The 22,857-nt window shown below is 36.4% G+C and overlaps 1 protein-coding gene across 1 annotated transcript in view; it reads left to right on the top strand.

The window, feature by feature from the left end:
- STK17A (serine/threonine kinase 17a) overlaps window positions 1–22,857 on the top strand; it is a 28,857-nt gene extending 6,000 nt beyond the window's left edge. Inside the window, exons 2-7 of the mRNA XM_030009721.2 lie at window positions 2,475–2,687; window positions 9,866–10,010; window positions 16,530–16,656; window positions 17,389–17,437; window positions 17,541–17,720; window positions 18,526–22,857. Coding sequence (XP_029865581.1) covers window positions 2,475–2,687; window positions 9,866–10,010; window positions 16,530–16,656; window positions 17,389–17,437; window positions 17,541–17,720; window positions 18,526–18,859 — 1,048 coding nt within the window. The 3' untranslated portion in view covers window positions 18,860–22,857. The remainder of the gene's footprint in view (window positions 1–2,474; window positions 2,688–9,865; window positions 10,011–16,529; window positions 16,657–17,388; window positions 17,438–17,540; window positions 17,721–18,525) is intronic.

The raw sequence follows: 22,857 nt of genomic DNA, 5'->3' as shown, positions 1-22,857 counted from the left end.
CTCTAGGTCCTTCACCGGTGCTAGAATTAAAAGCTTTTGATTCTGTGCTAAGGTGACATTCAGCTGGAAGGAAACTGTGCATTCAGAGACTATTTAAGAAAAACAGAGAAGGCTGAACCCAGGAGTCTAGGTTTTTGGTATAAAGGCTTAGTATCTACCAGGTATTAAAATAACTTGCTGTTAAAGGGCTTATCTGTTAGTCTCTCAATTTATTTTTATCTGTTAGGATTTTTCTTACCAGCACAGTTGCTAGGTTTTTTTTCCTGTGCTGTGTTTGGTTTTGGTGCTAAAAATGTCAAGAATTTTAACACTTTCAATAAATGCATAGCTTTATATTGTACATGAATCATACAGATACATGTCTTCGTTTGGAATAACTTAAAATCCTTTTCACTGGCTGCGTAAGGAAGGTTGCTCTCTGTGTGGTTAGGATTGCAGTACTGGAGGGATGTTTATACTTTTAGCTGCAACACTAATGTCACAAACTTCCTAGAAATCTACCTAAAAGAAACACTGTCCTGGCAATATTTTGGGGATTGGTAGCATTGTTAGCACATTCCTATGTTTCCTGATAAGCTGTCTCTACTGTACACGTTTGTTATTTCTTCCAGCATGGTTTTTGGTAGATGTGTACCAGACACCTAGCAGGTTGTTAGGCTTTATTTGGGGTTTAGGTGTCTGTTCCTCCTGTGGTGTTCTGTGGTAACTCTATAGTGATTAACGCATTTTATAGTGATCTTTTGACCACACCTTCCTAGTGCTACAAAATCCTGTAATACTATTTTCATGCATTTGCAAAGGAAAATTTATCTTAACATACATATTAGCAATTAAGAACTTTCTCCCCCAAAATTGGATTCAAGACACTGAAAGCATATTCTTACTCTTTGTCTGCCTTCACAGATATTTGGGCTGTGCTCTGATCTAGCCTTAATACATATCATGCTGTAGATAATGTGTGCTTATGCAAAATACTATTCTTAGAGGAATAACTGTGGCTGTATCAGTGGTTAGAAGTCCGATTATTTTAGTAAGATTGCCTAGCAAATACCTACTTTGTGGGTGCTTATTTGACTTCATTTAGACTGGGTAATTTTGAAACAAATGCCTATTAAGAGCAAGCTGACCACAATTTCTTTTAGCAGCTACATTTCATGGATAGCAGTCTGCCAATAGGTTGGGAGCTGTGAGAGTGAAAACTTTCACATGAGCTGAATTAGTTAATTCTGTGAACTTCAGCTTGGAGATAGGAGAGGCAAAACCCATGTAATTGTATTCCAAGCCAGATGAGGACTACTAGTTTGGTCTCAGCAACCCTACAATAAGTTAAGAACCAAAATAAAGATCTCCAAGCTATTCCTGCAGCTTTGTAAGAAAATTTTTACATATAAATAAAAAAGATAGTTTTGATGAACATTATACCCATATGGTAAGAACTAAAAAAGACTGCTATACTTCCAAGTATGAGAATTCATCATTGCATTAGATGACAGATATTAATTAATAGACCTTTTCAGTCTAAAAATCAGTACTGTATGAATGGAATGGAGTGGAGTAGGTGGCGTGAGACTCTATTGCAAGGAAGTTGAGAGAAGACACTTCAGTCCAAAATGCTGTGGGGGAAGTCTTCTGACGTAAGTGCTGCAGTGTGGTTTTAGCTAGCCTGCTGGCTTGGTGTAACTCATTGGTCGTGTGTTTTGTCAGAAATGATGCTCGTTAATGTGGGTTAAGCACTAAGCTCAGTTCTGCTCAGTGTGTATTCAAGTTATCACTGTTGCAAAAATTTTGTTAGAAAGGTTTATGTTGGCCAAGCTGCTTAATTTTTTTTAAAGTCATCCATGTTCCTTACTTATACAGTGGGACTAAGAATAAGGGATTTTGAGAACTGTTAAACAATAAAAAAATTCTGGCTGTTAGCAGTTGACACATATCATAGTGAAGATACAAAGTGTCATCTTTGAAAATGCAGAGCAGAACCTGGATATTGTATGGCAAATGGAGCAGGATTTTGAACAGTTATTTAGTAAGAGTGGTGTTTGCTGTTGCCTTGAATATGATGGGATACTTTAGAAAACAATAACTGGGTTATTGTGACGTAGTCATAGAAACCATAAATTGCCAGTTTGTACACTTTGTTTTTGCCAGCCTTTTTAATGAAAGGTTTGCGGCTAACTTAATCTTGCAAACAAGCACAGCTTGTTTATTCTGTATTTTTGAAATCCAGGTTCCTTGAATTGATAGGGTTTTTTAATTCCTTATTTTTCATGGAGGTTAAATTACATTCTGGATTGTAGTGTTCCTAACTTTTAAGTGTAGGGATTATCACTCAGCAAGGCATCTTTCTAAATTTAGAACATATTTCAAATGTTTCCATTAATAGAGATTTAGTTCAAGTTTCCCAAAATGTTAATTTATAAGGGCAATACTAAAGTTGTCACTAAGGGACTTAATTTTAAATTCTTCTTTAATTTCAGGGGAAAATTTGCAGTGGTGAAGAAGTGTATCCAGAAAGACACTGAAAGAGAGTTTGCAGCAAAATTCATGAGAAAAAGAAGAAAGGGCCAAGACTGTCGGATGGAAATAATCCATGAAATTGCCGTCCTTGAGCTGGCACAATGCAACCTTTGGGTCATTAACTTGCATGAAGTTTATGAAACTGCAACAGAGATGATTTTAGTCCTGGAATAGTAAGTACTAGTAATAATTCCTGAATAACTTTCTGCAGTATTTGCTTAAAACTAATAACGTAAAAATACCATGTATCAGTATGAATAATGTGAAAAGATTTTATTGCTTGCCTGTTACACTTACTTGAGTTCAAAAAAGAATTGCTAAGAAAATCAGTATTACAGGAAGTTATGTGCACTCTTGTAACTACTGCAGATTATAATAAATTTCTCCAATTATGTAGTGTCTTTGAAAGCTGAACTATAATTTATGTAGTTAAAAAAATCTTTAGTGAAATGTGAACTGTGTACACTCCCTTCTTGCAAAAGAGGAACAGGAAAGAAGCAATGAGTATCTGTTCAAAAACTGAAGTTTATTTCATTGACAGTGACAAAGATGGGGTGAAATCTGTTTTTTTTACCTGTTATGAAAGAGGTATTGAAAGCAATGTCATTGTTAAAAAGAAAGTATCAAAACCCCCTATGATCTGCAAGAAAAGCTCTCTAAATCATTATTTTGGGGGAGAAGAAAAAGAGTAGGAGGATTCAGACCTAGAATAATTTCTTTCAAATGACGTTTAACTTGTGAAATCTACATTTGTCTGTGTGTTTTTTTTTCCCCCCTTGAGTTTGTCCAGATGGGTGTTTCTGCAGCTGTTGTGACTGTTCATCTAATATGCCAGTGGCTTTAGATTTAACATCTAGGTTCCAAGAGGTAGCCAAATGCTTGTTGCTATTGAACTCTGTTAAGATTATGTTCAGTCTCTATGGATTTTAAATAATCAGGAGAGGAACAGTGAGGCTTGATAGTTCAGAAGTGACTTAACCTGTCTGCGAAGATAAATCTAGTTTGTACAGCTCTTTTCTTGCTTGATAACAAAAGAAATGGTGAGAAATCTTGTGTCCCAATCTGATCTTGTTTAGAATTCAGAAGACACTGTATCTTTAAAGTTCAGTGAAAAGGAATGCAACCATGTCTGCTAAGGCAAACTTCCTTCTAGAATACATTTTCTTTTCAACTTCATTGTGCCCTTATGGAATTCATGATTTATGAAATAGTCAAGTATCTGTTATAATGCAAAGGTGTGACAGCTTCTGGAGTTTTAACTGTTGTTATTGGAGACTCATAAATACATGCTTTAAACACTAGCAGCACAGATGTAACTAGAATACACTTTAAATTTCTGGATCCCATAGGGATATAACACAAGCAGTAGAATCCAAAGCTTGATATGAGCAATGGATTTTGTGTTCATTTTAATGCAAAATTGCTAGTTTTCTTTTAGAACTCAATTCTCTTAGAATTGCAAAACATTTTTAATCCAAAGTATAAACTAGGTTGTTCAGTAGTCACCAGGTTGTTCAGTAATTAGCAACATTATTGTTTTTATATGCATCAAACAGTCATACCTTGTTTCAGATAAATAGCTCTTAAAGTTGTAATTTACAAAAACAGTCTTTCCCTGACTTCAGCAAATATGTCTGGATGCTTATTTAATGTCAGCATGTTCCAGAGACATGTTGCAACAAAACAAGTATGAATGTTAGTAGATTTCTGACATTCTGTACGCAGAGGATTAAAGAACATATCTAGACTGCAAGCTTTTCTAGGGCATTTGAGTTTCTATTAAGCCTGATGGTCTGTGTGGCAGATCTTTATCTTGGGAAGAAGAAAAACAAATCTTAATTGTTGGCCACTAAATTTATCTGCTAAGGTTTTAAAATTTCTTGTCTTGATGTTGAATCTGTCATAAGGGGTGAGGGGGGGTACCTAGTCCTTTGCCTTCATGAAGAGAAATACTAATGTTACATGGAGGGTTGTCTTTCAAGCAGTATATATTTTTGACAGAAAAACTTAAAATTGGCTACTAACTGTTAATATTAAGTTCTGAGCAGAGAGAGGCAATGATGCATTACAGTGTTGGCTTCAGCTGTAGGGCAGCAAATTGGCGGCTGTCTGCATCCACCCTGACAACAGTCTCTGACTTTTGTTTGTTACAAGATCTCAAACAGAGGATTTAAACAGGAGTTGAAGGGGTAAGTCACTCTGAAGAGGTAGTGTGTAAAGCCTGGAATTAATCTGTGGGTCAGTCATGTTTCTGTATTTCAGTGAAAATGGAATGAATGAAAAAGAAAACTGCACTTTCACTGAAAATGTAGAGGTACAGTCTGGGAAACCTAACACATCAGATATAAGAGGAAAAAAAGCAAATCTGATAACTTTGCGGCTCAATAGTTGTATGCAATGTACTTGGCTTTTTCCAGTTTCCTTTGAAAGAAAGAGCAACAGAGCATCTGATGCTTAAGAACTGGAGGGTTTTGTAAGTGTTCATATGCTTATACATCTATGGAGGGGATAGCTGATAGTGGGTCATTAGTGGGTTGAACATTACAGAAACCTGTATATGTAACTTCAAAATCTAAGCCATTCAGTAATTTTTTGAGAAGAGTTTCTGAACTGAGTAATTACCTGCCAGGGTCTTGTGTAGATATAGTAAACTTCTGTTATGCTTACTTTAAAAGAGAAAAAAGTTGTCTTTATCATCTTGAAGACATATTCCGGGTTTATTTGATATGCTGGACTAAGTGCTTTTTTCACCTATAGTTATTTGGACCTGGATAATGTTACTACTTGTATTGTCTTGGACATTACTGATTGACCTACTTACTGGAGGTGTGACTGGTTAAAGTAAGAGTCTGCTGGCAGGAAATGATTCATTCATTTGGTGTGGGATTCAACAGATAGAACTTGAAGCAAAACCACTGTAATCAGAAATAACTGTGCTGCTCTTGTTTATTAGAATAATTGGCAAAGCTGTTTTAGATGGCAGTCTCAAATCAAGACTGGAGCTCTTCAAAAAGTTTTAGGGAAAGACTTCTCAAATGGTGTTAGTTACCTTTTATTTGAGTTTCATTCGGTTCTTGGGCTGCCTGATCGGAAAGCTTACGGCAAAAAAAAAAAGCGTTTGTCTGAGAACCAAGAACTTAAAAGAACAGTATCTACAACTTAATGCATTTGGATGCTTCTCTTCCCGTATGTCCTCTCATCAGGTATGGATTTACAGTTTTCTTAGGCTTTGGGGACATTGGTATGTTATGATAGCCTTACACTAGAAAAATTCTCAGTAAATTCACTTGCTTACTATCTAATGGTATGCCTAGCCAAGGAAAGGAGGGTATGACTGTCAGCAGTAGTGAATGTGAACCTTTGCTGATAGCATTACGACCACCTTGGTGTGATCTTCTTGTAATACAAGTTCTGTGTACAGAAAGCAGATGAGTTTCCATTTATCTTCCAGAGATAACTGTTTCAAGAAAGGCTTTTGACAGAGTGTAAGATTCAAGATTTTTGGCCCTTGCAGACTGTATATGGTCTCACTCAGCACTTGAAATCAAGTGTATTCTAGGAACTTTTTATCTACATATCTGTACTCTGAGGATTTGTACTTCTGAGTCTTTCAGGAGACTATCTTAATGCCCGATCCATTAAAGCTGGGGGAATGTTTAATTTTTTCAGATGCAGTGAAACAGATTTGTTCTAATGATATGCTAAATGACTGTGTAAATGTATTGTAAGTGCACTTGATAGAAGTAGGACGCTGAATTCCATCCAGTGCATTGTTAAGATATGTTTCAAGGAAGATAAGCAGTCTCCATTGAATTTAAAGTCAACATAATTGTAACAAAGATTAATGCTCCAGACTTCCAAATGACTTTTAGCTCATTTATGCTGATAAGCAGTAATAAAATGTTAGCATGCTTTTAATTGATGAAGAGCAGTTGGATTCCACTTGAAACTATAGAGAAGTTAATAGCACAACAGTACTTTCACAAACAAATTAAAATAGCTAAAGAATTCTGGTTGCCGTAGCTTTTAAGTTTGGAAAGAATTCTTATGTCTCACGTTTTTTCATACACCTAGCTAAGGGAGCGTGCACTAGAGAAATAATGCATTCAAAGTAACACGTTTTCAAAACGTTGTGCTCTTAAATACTTCCTTATCCATTTTTTTTCAGATTAAGATGGCTTGTTTTCCTAAAGACTTTCTTGTCCTAAGGGCAATTCTTTGCTTTTATCCCCTAGGAACATTTTCTGTGGAGGTGGGTGGGGGTGCCCAGTGGTTTGCAAAGTTGTTATTTCATAATGACCATTGGAAAAGCAACCAGCTTAATGGAAAATATGTTCTTAGAGGAAAAATGGGTAAATGTTATAAACACCAGAGAACTCCTGGTCTGCATGTATATGTAGCAATGACATGCCCATAGTACTTTCCTAACAGGTATTTTAATCCCTTCTGTGTTTTGATTAATTTTTTTCCCCTGAATTCTAGCTAGGGAATGCAAAATAACTGAGTTGAAAGTATTGTTAAGGAGCTTGGCAAAACTTGGCAGAGGTGTGCAGGAGAATCTTTTTGGAGTTCATTTTGACATTGTACTTCAACCACTTGTGACTGGGTTGGCTCACAGCTAGCTGACTGTTTTGCTTAAGGGAATCAATTATGCTCACTCCCCAGCAATAATACACAAAACAGTCTTGCAGTAACAAATTTCCCCTGTTCTTGCAAAGAGTTTCTAGTTACTTGTTCCAATGTGGTAATTTTTTGATAGAATGAATTGTCTGGAAGTTGTTCTATCTGCATCCTAAGTAGCAAAGTTGATCAAAAATTGAAGCATTGTATGTGAAACCACCTTTCCATGTGAAACTTTTTTGTAGAGTATATTTGTCTATGGTAGCTGGGAATGGCTATGTTTAAGTGGGTGTGCATGTGTAAGGGCTGTATTTGCTCGTCTCACTCTTAAAAATGCTAATGAACCTAGGCATCTTCAGAAGCACTGGGACGTACTTAAATACCTTATTTATAAAAAAAAAAAGTTTTTTGGATGGAGAGTTTTCCACTCTCATATGGTAGTGCTGTCTCTTGATTTCAGTGATGGGACATTGTCTGCTTCAACTTTTATTGCCTTGACTTATAACACATTTAATTCAAAGTTATTTAAGTGTAGTATTAAAATTCTAGGTAGCTTACATGTTAGCTTGGTGCCTCCTTCAATGTTAATTTTTTTATTAGTGTAACTTAATTGCAACAGGTGTCTACCAAGTAGACACATAGCAAACAGGGCGCTTTTTTTTTTAAGAGCCCCCCTCCCCCTTTGCTGATTTTTCAGCTGGGTCTGTTAAAGTGTGATCCCTGGTTGACAACAGCATTTTTTGGGTATAAATCTATTTTACAGAACTAAATGGCAGAAGTATTGTTTTGCTTATTTTAAGAGGCAGAGCTATACCAGCAAAATCCCAGGGTTGTTGCTGTAAAACACATTGTGTTAGTAATTTTGGTAGTAGGTCTTATCACTGTATGTGCATTATAATTCACTGCTACAAGAAATTAAATCATTCTTCCAAGTAATATGTTATGGCATTCTTAAAGTAGAAAGTTTAATCTATTGATTACAGTAGATGTTTTTTCTATCCCTATCTTGAAGATCCAATTGATGTTGCTTTTTACAGGAATTTGTTTTAGAATATTAGAATACACTAGCCCGTGTCCATTTTAAAAATGTCATTAATATCTGAATCCTATTCAAAGCTGAAATATAACTAACTTTCTCCTTGAATTACATAAAAATGTGCTGAAGAAAGATGTGACAGCGTTAGGCATATGTGATTTTTCTAGAGGAATTAAAGTATTAATATTCCTTTGAAAACCTCATTTTATTCTTGAGCTCTACCACCTTTGATACAGGATGAAGAAAAATAATTATTTAATGGACTTTTCTTTTTTAAAGGAAAACCTTAGTTTAATAAATCAAATTGTACTGCTATACCAGTTAGCCAGCATATAGAACAGAAATATAAAACTCTTTAGAAAAAGTGAAGATGTAACCCTCTTTTAAATTCTTTTTTCTTGTAAGACAATCTGCAGGGAGAATTTTAAATTACAGTAATGAGAATATCTGGGAAGGCAAAAAACTTTTATAAACCATGAGGTGTTTTAAGGTACTAGGACCGCAGCAGCAAAGTTAGTATAGGCAAAATGAAAATTTGAGTATATTTAAGTGTTCTTTTTCTGGGAGTACATAATCCAAATGCACCATTTTTGTAGAACTCTCATTTGCTGTTATATTCATGTTGAATATGCCTCTCTGTCTTCTGGATTGCCTAGGTAATTAAATTTATTAGAAAAGAGCAAGCAAAGGCAGCATAAATAGCTATGCATCAATAAAGATTAACACTTGTGCAAAGTCATGTTTGGCATGTCAGAGTTTGGGGTAACTGGAGAAGATGCTGTCCTTGGGGGTTTCACCATCTTTCACAAAAGGATGATTATAGAATTTCATGCAGAACAGTGTGTATGTGTTGATTTCATAGTAGTAATTCACCAATCTATATGCAAAATGGCCCCATTCTAATGTTCTTATGCCCATTCTTGTTTTAAGATGGAGCCTCTGCTCTACTTATTTTACTTTTGATGCTACATGGTTATGTTGTAAAACAATTTTAGTTCTCTAGAATCATTGCTATACAGAAATGGTACTGCATGTGGCTTCAGAGTATTTTAAAAACATTCATCTCTAGGTTTTTTTTTTTTACTTTGTTATTCATTTAAACATACATAAACAAAAGATAAGGAAGCAAGCTGAAAGCTAAAATTTTCAAAAGTATTTTTAGTTTAAAGCCGCCATTTAGAAACTTAATGCATCCCTGTATACCAGAGACTTCATAAACAGTTCAATTATAGACTTTACATTTAGTCTTTTGAGTATGTGCAAAGTGTTTTGAGGAGGACCGGGGGTGGGGCTGTTTTGCTTTGTGTTTACAAAGGCTTACCTTGGCCAAATTTCCATGTGGTTTCATAGGAATGGCAAAAGGCACATCTTTTATGTAAACACTGCCCTTAAACAAATGTGGCATTCATCTTAAAGCATAGTCAGTAGCATTTCCAAAATAGTCCCCAAAATTTCCATAGTATTCATATTCTCTAACCTAAATGACGTAAGATCTTTGCCTCTTTCCAGAGCTGCCATACTGCAGAGAAGCCTTCCTAGGCTGTAAAAGTTTGCCAAATGTTTAATAACTGAAAGTATCACTATTGGATGCTATCACCTGCTGATCTTGCTTATGCTAAATAAAATAGTGCAAGTAGAACAAAATGGGTGCTATAATTTAGTCTTTGAAATAATAAAATTCATATTGTTCCATAGTGCTGCTGGAGGTGAAATCTTTGACCAGTGTGTGGCTGAAAGAGAGGAAGCCTTCAAAGAGAAAGATGTTAAACGACTTATGAAGCAGATCTTAGAAGGAGTTTCGTTCTTGCACAGAAACAATGTGGTTCATCTTGACTTAAAGGTAAGTTTGTTGCTGTATTTTTCTCATTAATTTCATATCTGCTGACTTTCTTGTTGGTCATATGTCATACGAATGCTAATTTGTAATTAACACAATTTTTATCTAGTTATTCCTCAAACGATAAAATACAACCTTTGGGATGCAATAGGTACTGGGGTGCAAGCCTTTTCAGGAGTTTCTATGATTACATCAAATATAAACTTCATTTGATTAAGTGAAATGTAATGAATTAAAAAGTGGATTTGCATTGCACCTTAAATTGCTAATGAGTGCTTTGGGTAAGACCTGACTCATTTTTAAGTGCAATAAAAATGTCTAGGTATTAGATGGCCATTGAAAAATAGGGGGTTTTTTGTATTGACTTGGGTTTTAATGAAGCAGAAGGATGGCAGAGACACTGGTAGTATAAAGTGTAATGTTTCAGAATGAAGTGTTCATACAGGACAGGTAAACAGTATATTAATGTGTTAAATACATTTATAAAACTTTTTTTAAAATTACTGTAAACCTTAATTTAAATGTTTGTCATTTACTGCCAAACAGTTGGCCAACACCCTATTGGGATATAAATTATAATGATTTACTGGAGTAAATATTTTTTCTTACTGAAAAATAGTTTTGACCCAATTCAAGAGAAAAGTACAGTTGCCATCACATGAAATCCAGGGTATTGCTTATGGTTAAGAAGGGAGTTGTAACAGGGATCCAGAAAACTATCCTCTCCCATTGGCAGCAAGCTGCAGTTAATTTTCTTTAGCTTCTATCCATATACTCATACGGAAGATGCAATTTTATCTCATTTTGAGCTTAGACTACTTTATTACTAAGGCAGTATAAAAAGTATCTTGCATTAAAATTTTCAAATTCAATGTCCAATTCCCATATTTACTAAGTATGTAATAAGCTGCTACATGGTTGTTCTGTTGCTGAGATCTTTACTTATAATTAATTGCATTTTGGCAGTATTACAAAGCTACCAGTAGATTCCAGTATCAGGCTGTACATACTTAATATATTAACCTAGCACATCATGAACCATTCATCAGCTGAGGCAGATGATGAGTAATATTTGCATACAAATATGTCACCTGCCTGGTTTTCCAACCATTTATTCAAATTATCTGTGGAATACTTTAAAACTTTCTGTAGCCCATTGATTTAGTCACACACACAGAATATTAATATACTAAAATAATTAATGGAAAATTTTTAGCAAGTGATGTGAGAATAAGTGTTCAGAAGGACTAAAAATGAGCAGTTAGAATTCCTTAAATTTCCAGTACGCTTATACAAGATACTCGGTGTCTCTGCTATGGTTGGCCATTGAATTTCCTTGAAGCAAAGTATGTAAAATTAAAATATGTCTTTGTGGACAGTATATATTCATGCATGTTTGTAGTTGAAGCTGTGGTGGTCCTTAGCACTATCTGCTGGGTATCTGTAATCAGAAATGTGTTCATTGTGCTTTGTTTGACTACAGTACTTAAAGGCAAAAGTAGACTGGGGTGTTGATTACAGCTTGCAGACATGTAGCTTTTTCAAAGTTCAGAAAAAGATTACTTAAAAACTTTCCAACTGATCAGAAAACTTATGTTATAAAATTGAGCATATCTAGTTCTTACTGAAAGATCCAGTGTTGCTTTGTTGGCTTATAAAAGATAATTAGCAGAGCAAATTGTCTAGTGTTTAATATGTTTATATGTTAGTGCAGTGTGTGATGTGTTTTTGAAAAGTGGATCTTAATAGGAGTCCTAATTACAGTGTGATTACTTTCATGATATATAAGATTATTGGTTTTTTGCAAAATAAGGCTTAGGGAAGTCTTCAGAATATTGGCAAATAAAGATGATGGAAACTGTAGGATTAAAAACCATGACTTGCAAAGATTGATTGACCCACATGCCTTGCAAAACTAAAAAAAGGCCCATTTTTCAAGGAACTCAAAAATTGAAGTTGGGTGCTGGTTTTGGCTGCATGTTTGTTAACCCACTGGCCTTAAACCATCTTCTGTTGTATAGTATGGCTCATGCTGCTTTACCTAGTGGCTTACAGCACCATGGAATTTACTAAATACTTGCTTTTGTGGGGTGACATTTGGAAGACTTGTGCAAAGTATACTGCTATTAAGCAAGGTTTTTGCCAATATCAAAGAGTTTACAAATTCTTGCTAAAATATTTTCCTTGTGCTATTAGTTTCACCTTTGGGTCTCTAAAGGTTTCCCTTTCATCTAGCTGGTACAAATACCTTTGGAAAGGTCCATCCAATTTTCCATATGTTGCACCTTCAAAGAATTTAAGTCAAAATGGTTGTCAGTATGTGATTGTCTGCTTGTTGTTGTAGTTTTATATTACAAATCTAATCAACCAGATCTGTGACACTGGCAGCTAGCTTGCTTTAGCTTCTGTCTGCCCCCCCCCCCCCCCCCCCCCCTTAATAGAGGCAAGATTTTTCCTATGAGACTAAACACTGCAGAAAAAAAAAAGGAATATTTTGATGTGGCTTGGTTGCCACATTTCTTTCCAAAAGCATGGTTCTCCTGAAAGATGGTTGAAATATGGCTTGTTTTTAATAGCAAAATACAATCATGTAATCCAGTTTTGACTTGGAGAAAGAGCAAATATAATGCTACTGAGTGCAAATTAAGTATCACTTGACAGTATTGTGTTGATGCTATTTAATTTGTAGGGTGTGCATAGACTGTAGTCAGGAGTCTTTCATCTCCTCTTAATGGTGCATAAAAGCTGCAGAGTAAGGGAAGACTCCTTTCTCTGTATTTTCATTTGCTGTTTGATTTGATCTTGAATTGGTGTTTGGTAAAAGCTTAAAGTAGTTGGGAATGGAAGAGAATTTAAAAAGGCGTGGGGGCTGAGGAAGGATTAGCTGCCTCTTGTCTCAACACAGGCTGCAGGGGCATCCCCTCCTCCAGTGCACCTCCTCCCCTCCTTCACTGACCTTTGTGTCTGCAGAGGGGTTTCTCTCACATCCCACTCCCCTCTCTACTGCAGGTTTCCCCTTCTTAAATATGTTATCCCAGAGGCACTACCACTGTTGCTGATGGCTAGCGGCAGGTCTGACATGGAGCTGGGGAAGCTTCTAGCAGCTTCTCACAGGAGCCATCCCTGTAGCCCCCACCCCTGCTACCAAACCTCTGCCATGCAAACCCAATACACCCAGGAAACTAAGAAAAGAGTTAACAATTGAAATACCAATTTTTCAAGGCAAAAGAACAGTTTAATCTGGAGTTCAAACCTTTATAGCAATTAGCTGTTTGTTAATAGGCAGGTATGGAGTATCCAGGTTCTACAGAACCTATTTTGATTATAGCCTTATTTCTTAATTTATGGGACCTGGCATTGCTTATTTTGGGAAATTAAGTGTGATGCCAATCTAATATGTCTACTCTTTTAGTGACTGTTGCATTTTTTCCACTTGTACACATTGACCAAAAAAACCCCAACCCCCAAGCAAACTCTGCTCTTACATTTCAATTGCTTTAAAGATATGGGAGTCCTTTAATTTTTTTTTAGGGCAGTCTGATCAGCCTAATTTAGTGTCTTTACATGCAATGTAGCTGGGGTATCCCAGCTAGTGTTTTTCCTGGTTTTGTGCATTATTCCTTGCATAATTTCTGTCTTTTCTTCTAGGGATCTGATTTTTTTACAGTATTACAAAATTAGATACTTAACTTTATTAACGTTGCAGGTTAAGGTGAGGCATTGGTTAGTTTAAAAACATGACCTCTATCATGTGTCCTTAGTCATACTCTTCTTGAAACCAACTAAAGATACAAGCAATATTAGGGCCAGAGGCTCATAGAAACTTCTGGGATAATGGCAAATTTGCAATGTATGGATTTTGCCATTATATAGTCAGTTTACAAGATTCCAAAACCTGCTGGCAAGGTAGGGTTGAAGGGTATCTTATTTTACTAAGTACATTTATTACAAACAATTTGTGTGACTCACAGAATAAGTTTCCAGATGAGACCTGATCTTTGTATACATTGTCTTAGTTTGGCCTTTGCGCTGATGTTCATAGTGTCAAGAAAGCTAGGTTCTTCATGTGACAGTAGTTTAGTCCAATTTAAGTGAAATACATAAGACTAGTTAATATTTGCAATTACAAATGATGCTTTTCACTGCTGTTACTCTTAACATGATGATACAGGTATGACCAACATATCAAATTCCTAAAGCCCAAGTTTCTAGCTGTTGACAGTATGCCTGGAAAATACAACTTTTTGTCTTGTTTCTATAATCTTTCCCAAGGTACCCGTTTCTGGCTGTGCTAACTATGGCATTGGTCTGGACTCGTGTGGCCACGTTGTGGTTTCTGTGCACATACCAATCTTGTAGTAAAGTACATCCATTGAGATTGTCCATTTAGCCAAGGATTTTCTTCTTTTTATTTTTTTGTTCAGTGCACAACATAAAAGGATGTAAATTGGAACCTTTAAGCCTTACTGCAGTAGAGGGAGAGGTTTTTAAATGTTGCCATTTGACAGTTTTCATCAGCCATTTCATTACTGCTTGATGGTAAGAGTGAAAGACTGTTTTTAGAATGGCTACCAGGTGAGCCTCTGGCCTGCATCTTTCTTGCCTTTGTGGGCTAATTAGCATTAGGCAAACCTAGGTGTATTTACAGCAGAGGAAAAACAAAAGAGAAACAGCATTACAGATGTGGGAAAATGATCTTCCTTTTCTTAAAGTTTTAGAGTAATTGTGTCAAGCTGAAAACTATGGTTAAGTTCAAAGCTATGGCTTCTTTAAGGTTTCATGCTGGTGTTTGGACTGTCACTTCACATGAACCCCATAATGATTCCTTAAAGAAGAAAACAACTGACATTTCATTATGAATTGATTTAGGGTTATGACTCAATTCATACTGTAGACAATTTTTTTCCTGCATAGGTGTGTTTTGAGTATAAGATTGTTTTTAAAAAAAGACAATAGAAACTTCTTCATTTCACAAAACATTTCCATGAAAAACTTTTCCTTGTTTTAAATATAGAGAACAAATGGTTTTCTCGTGCTTTCTATTTGCCTCTTCAGAAAGTAACTAAATTTCCCACTGGGAAGAACATCTGAGAGACTAATTAGGGAGGCATGGTCAGCTTTTTTGGATGTTTGCTTTTCTAATACAAATAGAGAATAAATGTGAACTATAAAGCATATGGTAATGCACAGCTCCAAAAGCCTTTGTACAGCCACCAGTTTGTAAGCAAAAAATAAGCTGTTCTTAATAGATTTACAAACAGAAAATAGATCGACAACATCATGGAGTTTGAAATACCATGGTTTAAGTTTGCAGGAATGAAAGAACTTGACTATATTTAGGTCTTGCAGAAAGAACTGGCCCAAGGTTTTTAAAATGTTCTTGCACAGTTTTATTTCTGTTCAAAAGCAAGGCTATTCATGTGAAAGCTGCCTTCATGATTGACTAGGTGATGAGGACAGAATGGCTCAGTGATTAGGGAAAAAGTATAAATGCTGGTGTTAATCCAGTTGGATTATCAGTCAGTGGTTGCTTTGGTGTTAATGTTTTGCCCTCCTCCCTTTTCAGCCACCCCTGATGCAAGATGATCCAGGTTCCCAATAAATAAAGGCTTCTTCACTTTCATGGAACTTGTGCTTAGCAAAGGCATGAATGCAGTGTCAACTGTCAGTGTTACCATTCAGAGAAGTTAATGATAGAACCCAATGTGATCGTTGGCCTGGGGGCAGGGAGAGTCATGCTTTTTTTTTTTTTTTTGCAAGGATATGCTTCAGCTGCAAAAAATCTTGAAGACCTGTTGTCTAAAGTTAGTTTTCAGATTTATTTTTTTTAACTGAGCTAGCATTTAAAATAGATGGTAAGGAACTTCTTAATGACCACAAAGTTGCTTTGAAGGATGACAGCCAAGATCTAGTGACGTCAGAGCAAACAAGTTTATCCAAAGGTGATGCTCTTAAAAACCTGTTTTTCAGGCTGCTGTATTTTTTAAACTGTTCTTCAGTTAGTGTTCTGTAATACAATTGTTTGTACTTTGAACAAGATTGAGGTCTGTTGCAACAGACTTTCTTTAAACAGGTGTAGTCAAAATAGTTTTGTGTGTTCAGGCTTTTTAAAATGATTGGCTGGTTTTGGGTACCCTTCAACAGGAGGTATTTTACACCATCTATTGGAAGGAAGCAAGGAGGGAAGGGGAGTTAAAAAGGTGATATGAAGGACTAAAAGGTACAAATGTGGAGGTATTTATATGCTATTGTTAAATGATAGCTATTAGCATGTGTTTTGTATGTGTTCTAAGCTAATAAAGGTAGATGTTTGATTCTCAGTTATAAACAGAAAATCCTGCCGCTCCTTTTAGCCTACATGTCTCTTCAAGTTCACCTTGGGGGAAATAAATAAGTGATCCTGGGTATCATACTTGTTACGGAATTCATTATTGCTACTCATGATCTAAAATAATTATGCAATATGGTGTTATAGACATTAGATTTGGGTGATCCTGAAAGTCTCCTTCTTTTGTTTTTCAGCCCCAAAATATTCTACTAACCAGTAAGTCTCCTCTGGGAGACATTAAGATAGTAGATTTTGGCCTTTCCAGAATAATGAAGAGCAGTGAGGAACTAAGAGAAATAATGGGAACTCCAGAATATGTAGGTAAGTTGTTACTATAGGAGTGATGTATAGTCCAGGCTTTTGGGAAGTGAAAAGAGAAACTACCTCAATTTGGGGAATGCCAGACTGGCTGCGTAGTTACTGTGTTGAAAGATCAGGTTATTACTTGGACATGCTACTGCTGTAAAAGGTAGAACAGGCAAGCCTTGCTAGTCTGAGTGATAATTGTGTGCTTGTGTTGAAGATGAGTACATGCTTTAGATGATTCTTACCAGCAGTGATAATAAGTGTTACTTGGATTAAGAGTTCAAAATTACATACTCAGTCTCTTAATATAGTATTTTAGCCTGTGGAGGTTTGTAGCCATTTTATTTTTTTAAAAAACCAAATCATTCCAGGCCTTGAAAACATACTTGAAAATATCTTTAAGTTGTACGGTATATCTTTATGGGCATGGGTTTCAGTGCTGGAATATGGAATGTTGGATATTTCCAATTTTTCCTTAAGAAATTTGTATACAGCTTCTTTAACTGGGAAGGAGACTGGCCTGGCTTCTGAATATGATAATAAAAGGAAAACAATGTGTTTTTTTTTACTTAAAACCAATGAATGATAGTAATCATTTAACTTGAATAGAAATATCTTGATTTCAAAAGACTGTCGTGCTTCAAATGGCTTATCTTAAATTTTACCACATGCCTGTTATTGCACTATATAACTACAATGTAATGTCTGCATATGACAAAAAAAACTTGTTTTCTTTTCCCTGAATAGCTCCTGAAATTCTGAGTTATGATCCAATCAGTACAGCAACTGACATGTGGTAAGTTGAACAAATTAATAGTTATCATAACTTTACTGAAAAGTTTTTTTTAAAAAACCAAAACCCTAAAAAACTGCTCTTCTGTTTTTTACTTTTAATGTAGGAGCATTGGAGTACTGGCATATGTTATGCTAACAGGGATATCGCCTTTCTTAGGAGATGATAAACAAGAAACATTCTTAAATATATCTCAAATGAATGTAACTTACTCTGGAGAAGACTTTGACCTCATATCAGAGTCTGCCGTGGATTTCATCAAAACTCTGCTTGTTAAGAAACCCGAGTAAGTAAAATACACAATTGTATATGCTAGTATGTCAGACTGGATTAATCTTAAATGTAGCAAGTGCTGGCATTTTCATTTTTAAAGTATAAGGTAACTTTGATTATTCATATTTCATTGTGCTAGTATGTTTCATGTATATGAAAAGAGAATTCCTCCATTTCCCTCCAAATCTGCATATTCTGAATGTGTCCAAGTGTTAGTAATTAAAACTCAAATTGATTTCAGAAAACTGTATATGAATTGTAACGTGGTACAGTATACTGACTTTCCTTGCAGGTACTTTGACATCTTTTAAATGAACTATGCTTTGAGCCTTTTTTTTTTTTTGATGAGTTGGTAGAGTACCTTACTCTTCTGGTTCGTTAGTATGCTTTTCTCGATGGGCAACAAACTGGAAATTCCAGGTTTCAAAATAGAAAAGGGGTTTTCTGTGGAACTTCACCAGTTCTTCATGGGGCATGTCAACTATTGAAATTGCCTACTGCTTGTCTATGGGAATACTTGAAGAAAGTAAGGATTGGATAATTTTCCTATATATATAAAAAAAAAATCTATATAAACTTTGAAAGTTTAAACATGGGAGTGTAAACTGGTATTTAAGGATCTATGAACTCCTTTATTTTAAATGTTAGCAGTTCATCTCCTTGGGCTGCTGTTGGTCTTTTTTGGCAAAAGATAGGTATCAGTGCTTTTTTTAACTTCTGTCTTTAATACAGTCATATCCTTGGATGGATCTCTTCTGCAAGGTACTGGATTTCAAATTAATTTGGACACTTATTTTAATACTTTCCTTCCTCTGCAGGGACCGGGCAACTGCTGAAGAATGTCTTCAACATCCATGGTTAGAACAAAGTGATAATCCTGCTTGCAGGGCCTGGAATAAGAGTACGGGAGGGGAGACCAGTGATATCACCCAGAAAGATGCAGATTCTGCCTCTGAAAAATCAGTAGATGCTGAGAAGACTGAAGAGGAAGAATCCATAGTGACAGAAGAACTAATTGTAGTGGCTTCGTATACACTGGGACAATGTAGGCAGTCAGAAAAAGAAAAAGTAACTGAGCAGAAAGCCATTTCCAAACGATTTAAATTTGAGGAACCATTACTGCAAGAAATACCAGGAGAATTCATTTACTGAACTGTGTGGAGCTTCATAGCTATAACTGGAAGGCAGTGTTTTCTACTAAACAAATATATCATAGCCAAGTGAATTTCTGATATGCAATAAATGTTCTAGATAAAAGAAAATGTTGATAAATGGCATCCAAGGAAAACATGCCAAGTTTTTAATTTCATGGAACAGATAAACAAGATTTCAAGTGGCTGACAGGAATGTAACAAAGATAAAAAGCTTATTTTTGTTTGTAATTTTTATTTCTGGGTTTTTTTTGTTGCTTGGTAGCAGAGTTTTTGTTAATTGTTCCAGTGTTCTGGAGAAGTTGACATTGGAAGTGTTTCAGTGACAGATTTCAAGAGGAGTATTTTAGGATATGTTTTGACATTTAATGCAAATATATAATGCTGGGTTTTCCTCAAACACCTTTTAGCACTCCTGACTTCAGTGGAACTATCTACTGATCTAAAAATTGTATGAGAGGAGAATTTGATTAACTGGTTTGACATGCAGATTTCAAAGTTATACTGTGTATATATTTCTTTGTTTACATCCAGTCAAAGACCCAGACTTATGTGGTGTATACTAAACAGTGAGCTGCGCTTCTCTAGGAAGAGATGTGCATGTCCCACAGGTAAAGAAATTTGTATCGGGGAACAATTCCAGATCAGAGTGGTGATACTTCTTTATTTGGGAGCACAGTAAAATCCTGCTCCAGAGGGTGATGAATTTGCTTAAGTCAGTTACTCTTGAGAGCCAGCAGAGATTGCTCCTTTCCCCTCCTGTGTTGGGCGAGATGTGCTAATAGAATCCAGCTCAGTGTGACTGCATAGTGTTGATGAGTGGAAAAAAGGAATGGCAGAGGGTCTGATGTAGCGCTACTGAAGTTACTGAAGTTCTCTTCACTGACTTCACCATGTTTGATCAGACAGTTTGTCCAACTAATGATAAGTCAGCCCTTGACTCCACCTCCCCCCCAGAACCCGGCTGGGGTTTTACTGGGAGCATGAGGTCATTTCTGGCTTCTTTCTGTTCCTCTAACAGCTGCTTTAAGGCAGAAAGAAACATCCTTAGGCTAAATTGCATAACCTTGTTCAATATAGCTATCAGATGAGGAAGAAGATACCGCTTCCTCTGAAACAATGAAGCACAACTCATACCTCGTGCTTCCTGATCACTCTCCCTTAGACACTTGGAAAAACAGCATGTGTATGATGGGGCAGAGTCGAATTAGGGAGCTGTATGGATGGGTCATAGTTCTCAATGGACACGGTCCCTCAGAGGACAAAGCTGGGACCAGCTGGGCATCAAAATTGACTGGTTTTTGCAATGTACAGGTCTGAGGATCTCGGACCGAGTCCTAGTTTTCTAAGAAATCTTTCATATTGATGCTGTTCCAAAGTTTAATTGTTATGTAATTGAAGTTTAGTACTATTATATTGCATAGTGTTAACTATTCAACTATTTATTTGGTTTCCTTATGCTGTTTCTTTATAATAAACCCTGACAAAAGCTTTCTTGCTATAAAACAATGAATAGAAACTCTTAAGCTAGTTTTTCCTTTTTTCCATGTTGCTACACACTTTCCTAATTTCAAATGTACCAAGAATGTTCTTACTCTTCAGCGAACAGGAGTTCAGTGCTCTGTGCTAATATTACAATTCCTCCTTCACACAAAAGGTTGATGGCTTATTAACACCACAAGCAGTACTGAGGTGATCTAATTAGCCTTGCCGTAAGGGTGGGAGAAAAAGCACTAGTAAAGAAGAAAACTGAACCAAAAGCAGTGTGACACTGAGTGGGGCAATGAGTATTTTTCTATGAGGCTTCCTTGCCAGTGGTCTGGTTGCCTTCCCTTGAAGCCACATCAGAAAAAATGCACCTAAATTAAACCGTTCTGTCAGGCTTCTTCCCCTATGGAATTACATACCGAATATTCATGTAGGTAGGGCAACTTCTCACTCCTTGAAGACCTTCATACGAGAACATATCCACTAGTACTCATAATTGAGTTTGGATGTGTTTTATATTGTAATGCAGACATGCCTTTCATACTCTGGAGAAATTAGTCATTTGCTGTTTTTTCCCTCCTGTAGACAGTAACCTATAGACTCCTACTAAGAAGATACCATGCAAGATTTTCTTGGGTAGCTCTGGCTGGCCATTAGTAGAAGTTAAACAAGAATCCTGGAGCCAACAGTGTAGCTTTTATCTGGGTGTTTCTGGAGGTGGATGATAGCTCCATTACTGCATATTCCTACAAAGCTGATTTGTTTCAGACTTTTTAGGCACAACAGTACTCTTCATGGGCATCTTTCTTGTACTGTTCACTCATTTGCCCAAGACAATTTGCTTGGGTGAGGGGACATTAACTTATGAAATTCTTCTGTGTAAGATTACAATTTCTCCCAGCTTCCATCGCTGACATTTGGACTTCTTTTTTTCACATCCATACTTCCAACTTTACAAAGTTGAACAAAGCACTGAGGTTGAAGCATGCTCACATCACACCCTTACAAAACAACGTTGCTGTATCTGCATCCCTAAATGTGTAATAGCTCATGGTTGCCTGTAGCAAATCATTTGAGGGACATATACCTGTTTCAATTCCTATTTGTAACCACAGGTCGTGTCTCAGATGGGGACTGGTACTAATGAAAAAGAGTAGATGCTGAGCAGCATACATTTTGTCCTATATTTACTGTTTGTAATGTATGACAATGAAGCTTAACATGTATAAATGAACTATGTACTTATTACAAGGCCAGCTTCTCTTGAATTGGCTGCTTTGAGATTTCCAGTGGGCTGCATTTCTGTTTAACTTTTTGTGCCTTAAGGTGGCTTTGTACAGTGTCTTTTAACATCATTAAGAATTTGTATAAAGTTGTGAAAGTTTAATAGTATAAGTTATAAACAAGGCATCTTAGATTGGCCCTATAATAGGAAAATTTTCTATAACATTTAACTGCAGGACTGTCAGCCAGTCCCACACACTTGAAGCTATTTCTGTTCCACCGTAAATGTGGGTAAAGCTGTAAATGAGGTATTCTTACCTGATGCTGTAGAAAGGGGCTATTGAGGTTAACGGTTTTGAGAGGCTTAGTTACTAGTGAAGTAACACATTAAGACTGGGAACAAATCACTAGCTTGTGAAGAAGAGCTGGTTTTCCACAGCTCCATGAATACGGAGGACTGCATGTATGTACACAATTCATCTGAAAAAAGCTGCTTATGCCTTAAAGTGTTTGTGGGGAAGGGGGTGGTTGCGGAGAAGGAATCAACTCCTTGTCCCTTGTGGGCAATGCTCTCTCAGTCCCCACTCCAGACTGGGCACTTGCTGGCTGCCTTTGTAACACTGGGAGCATGGCTGTTGTCTGCTTGAATGCAGCAAGCTGAAAGTAATGGAAGTGCAGATGTTCTTAGAAATTGCTGGAGAATTGTTATTTCTATGGTTCCGATGCAAGGGACACGAACTATGTCTATAGGTGGGGCGTCCAGGCCTATGCCTCTGTTGCAGTTGCTGGAATAAACAGCAAACATCTAGTTGAAAGCAAAGCCTTGTCTCTTCCTGTCTTGTTGCTACATTCACCTCTTTAAGCAAGAGGCTATAGATTTTTTTTAGTCATTAAACTGAAAGTTCTATAAAATAATCCTTTTATTGTCCAAAGCTGAATTTGCATTGTGATGTGTCTCATTTCTTACGCTTTTCAGTTGAGGATCCGTAAATACAAAAGGGTGAATTCCAGCTTGCAGTCTACCAGGTGAAGACTGAGAGCTGTTAGGTAGGAAATGCACATAAAAATTAACTGCCCATTCTCCACTGGTGGTGCTGGCAGGGGACAGGGAGGAAGGTGGGCCTTGCACCAAGTTATTCCATGGATTAAGAGCTCTCTTGAATATTCCAGGTGCTGTTCCTGGAAGACAGTTCAACATTTTAAAGAAATAGTGCCAGTTCATTGTACTTCTGATAAGGTGTTTACTGTTTCAGGAACTTTATAATAAAGGAAATTTTGTTTTCTGAA

Source organism: Aquila chrysaetos, chromosome 3, assembly GCF_900496995.4.
Source record: "Aquila chrysaetos chrysaetos chromosome 3, bAquChr1.4, whole genome shotgun sequence".
In the NCBI taxonomy this organism is placed as follows: Eukaryota; Metazoa; Chordata; class Aves; order Accipitriformes; family Accipitridae; genus Aquila; species Aquila chrysaetos.
This window is presented reverse-complemented; position numbering and strand designations above follow the sequence as displayed.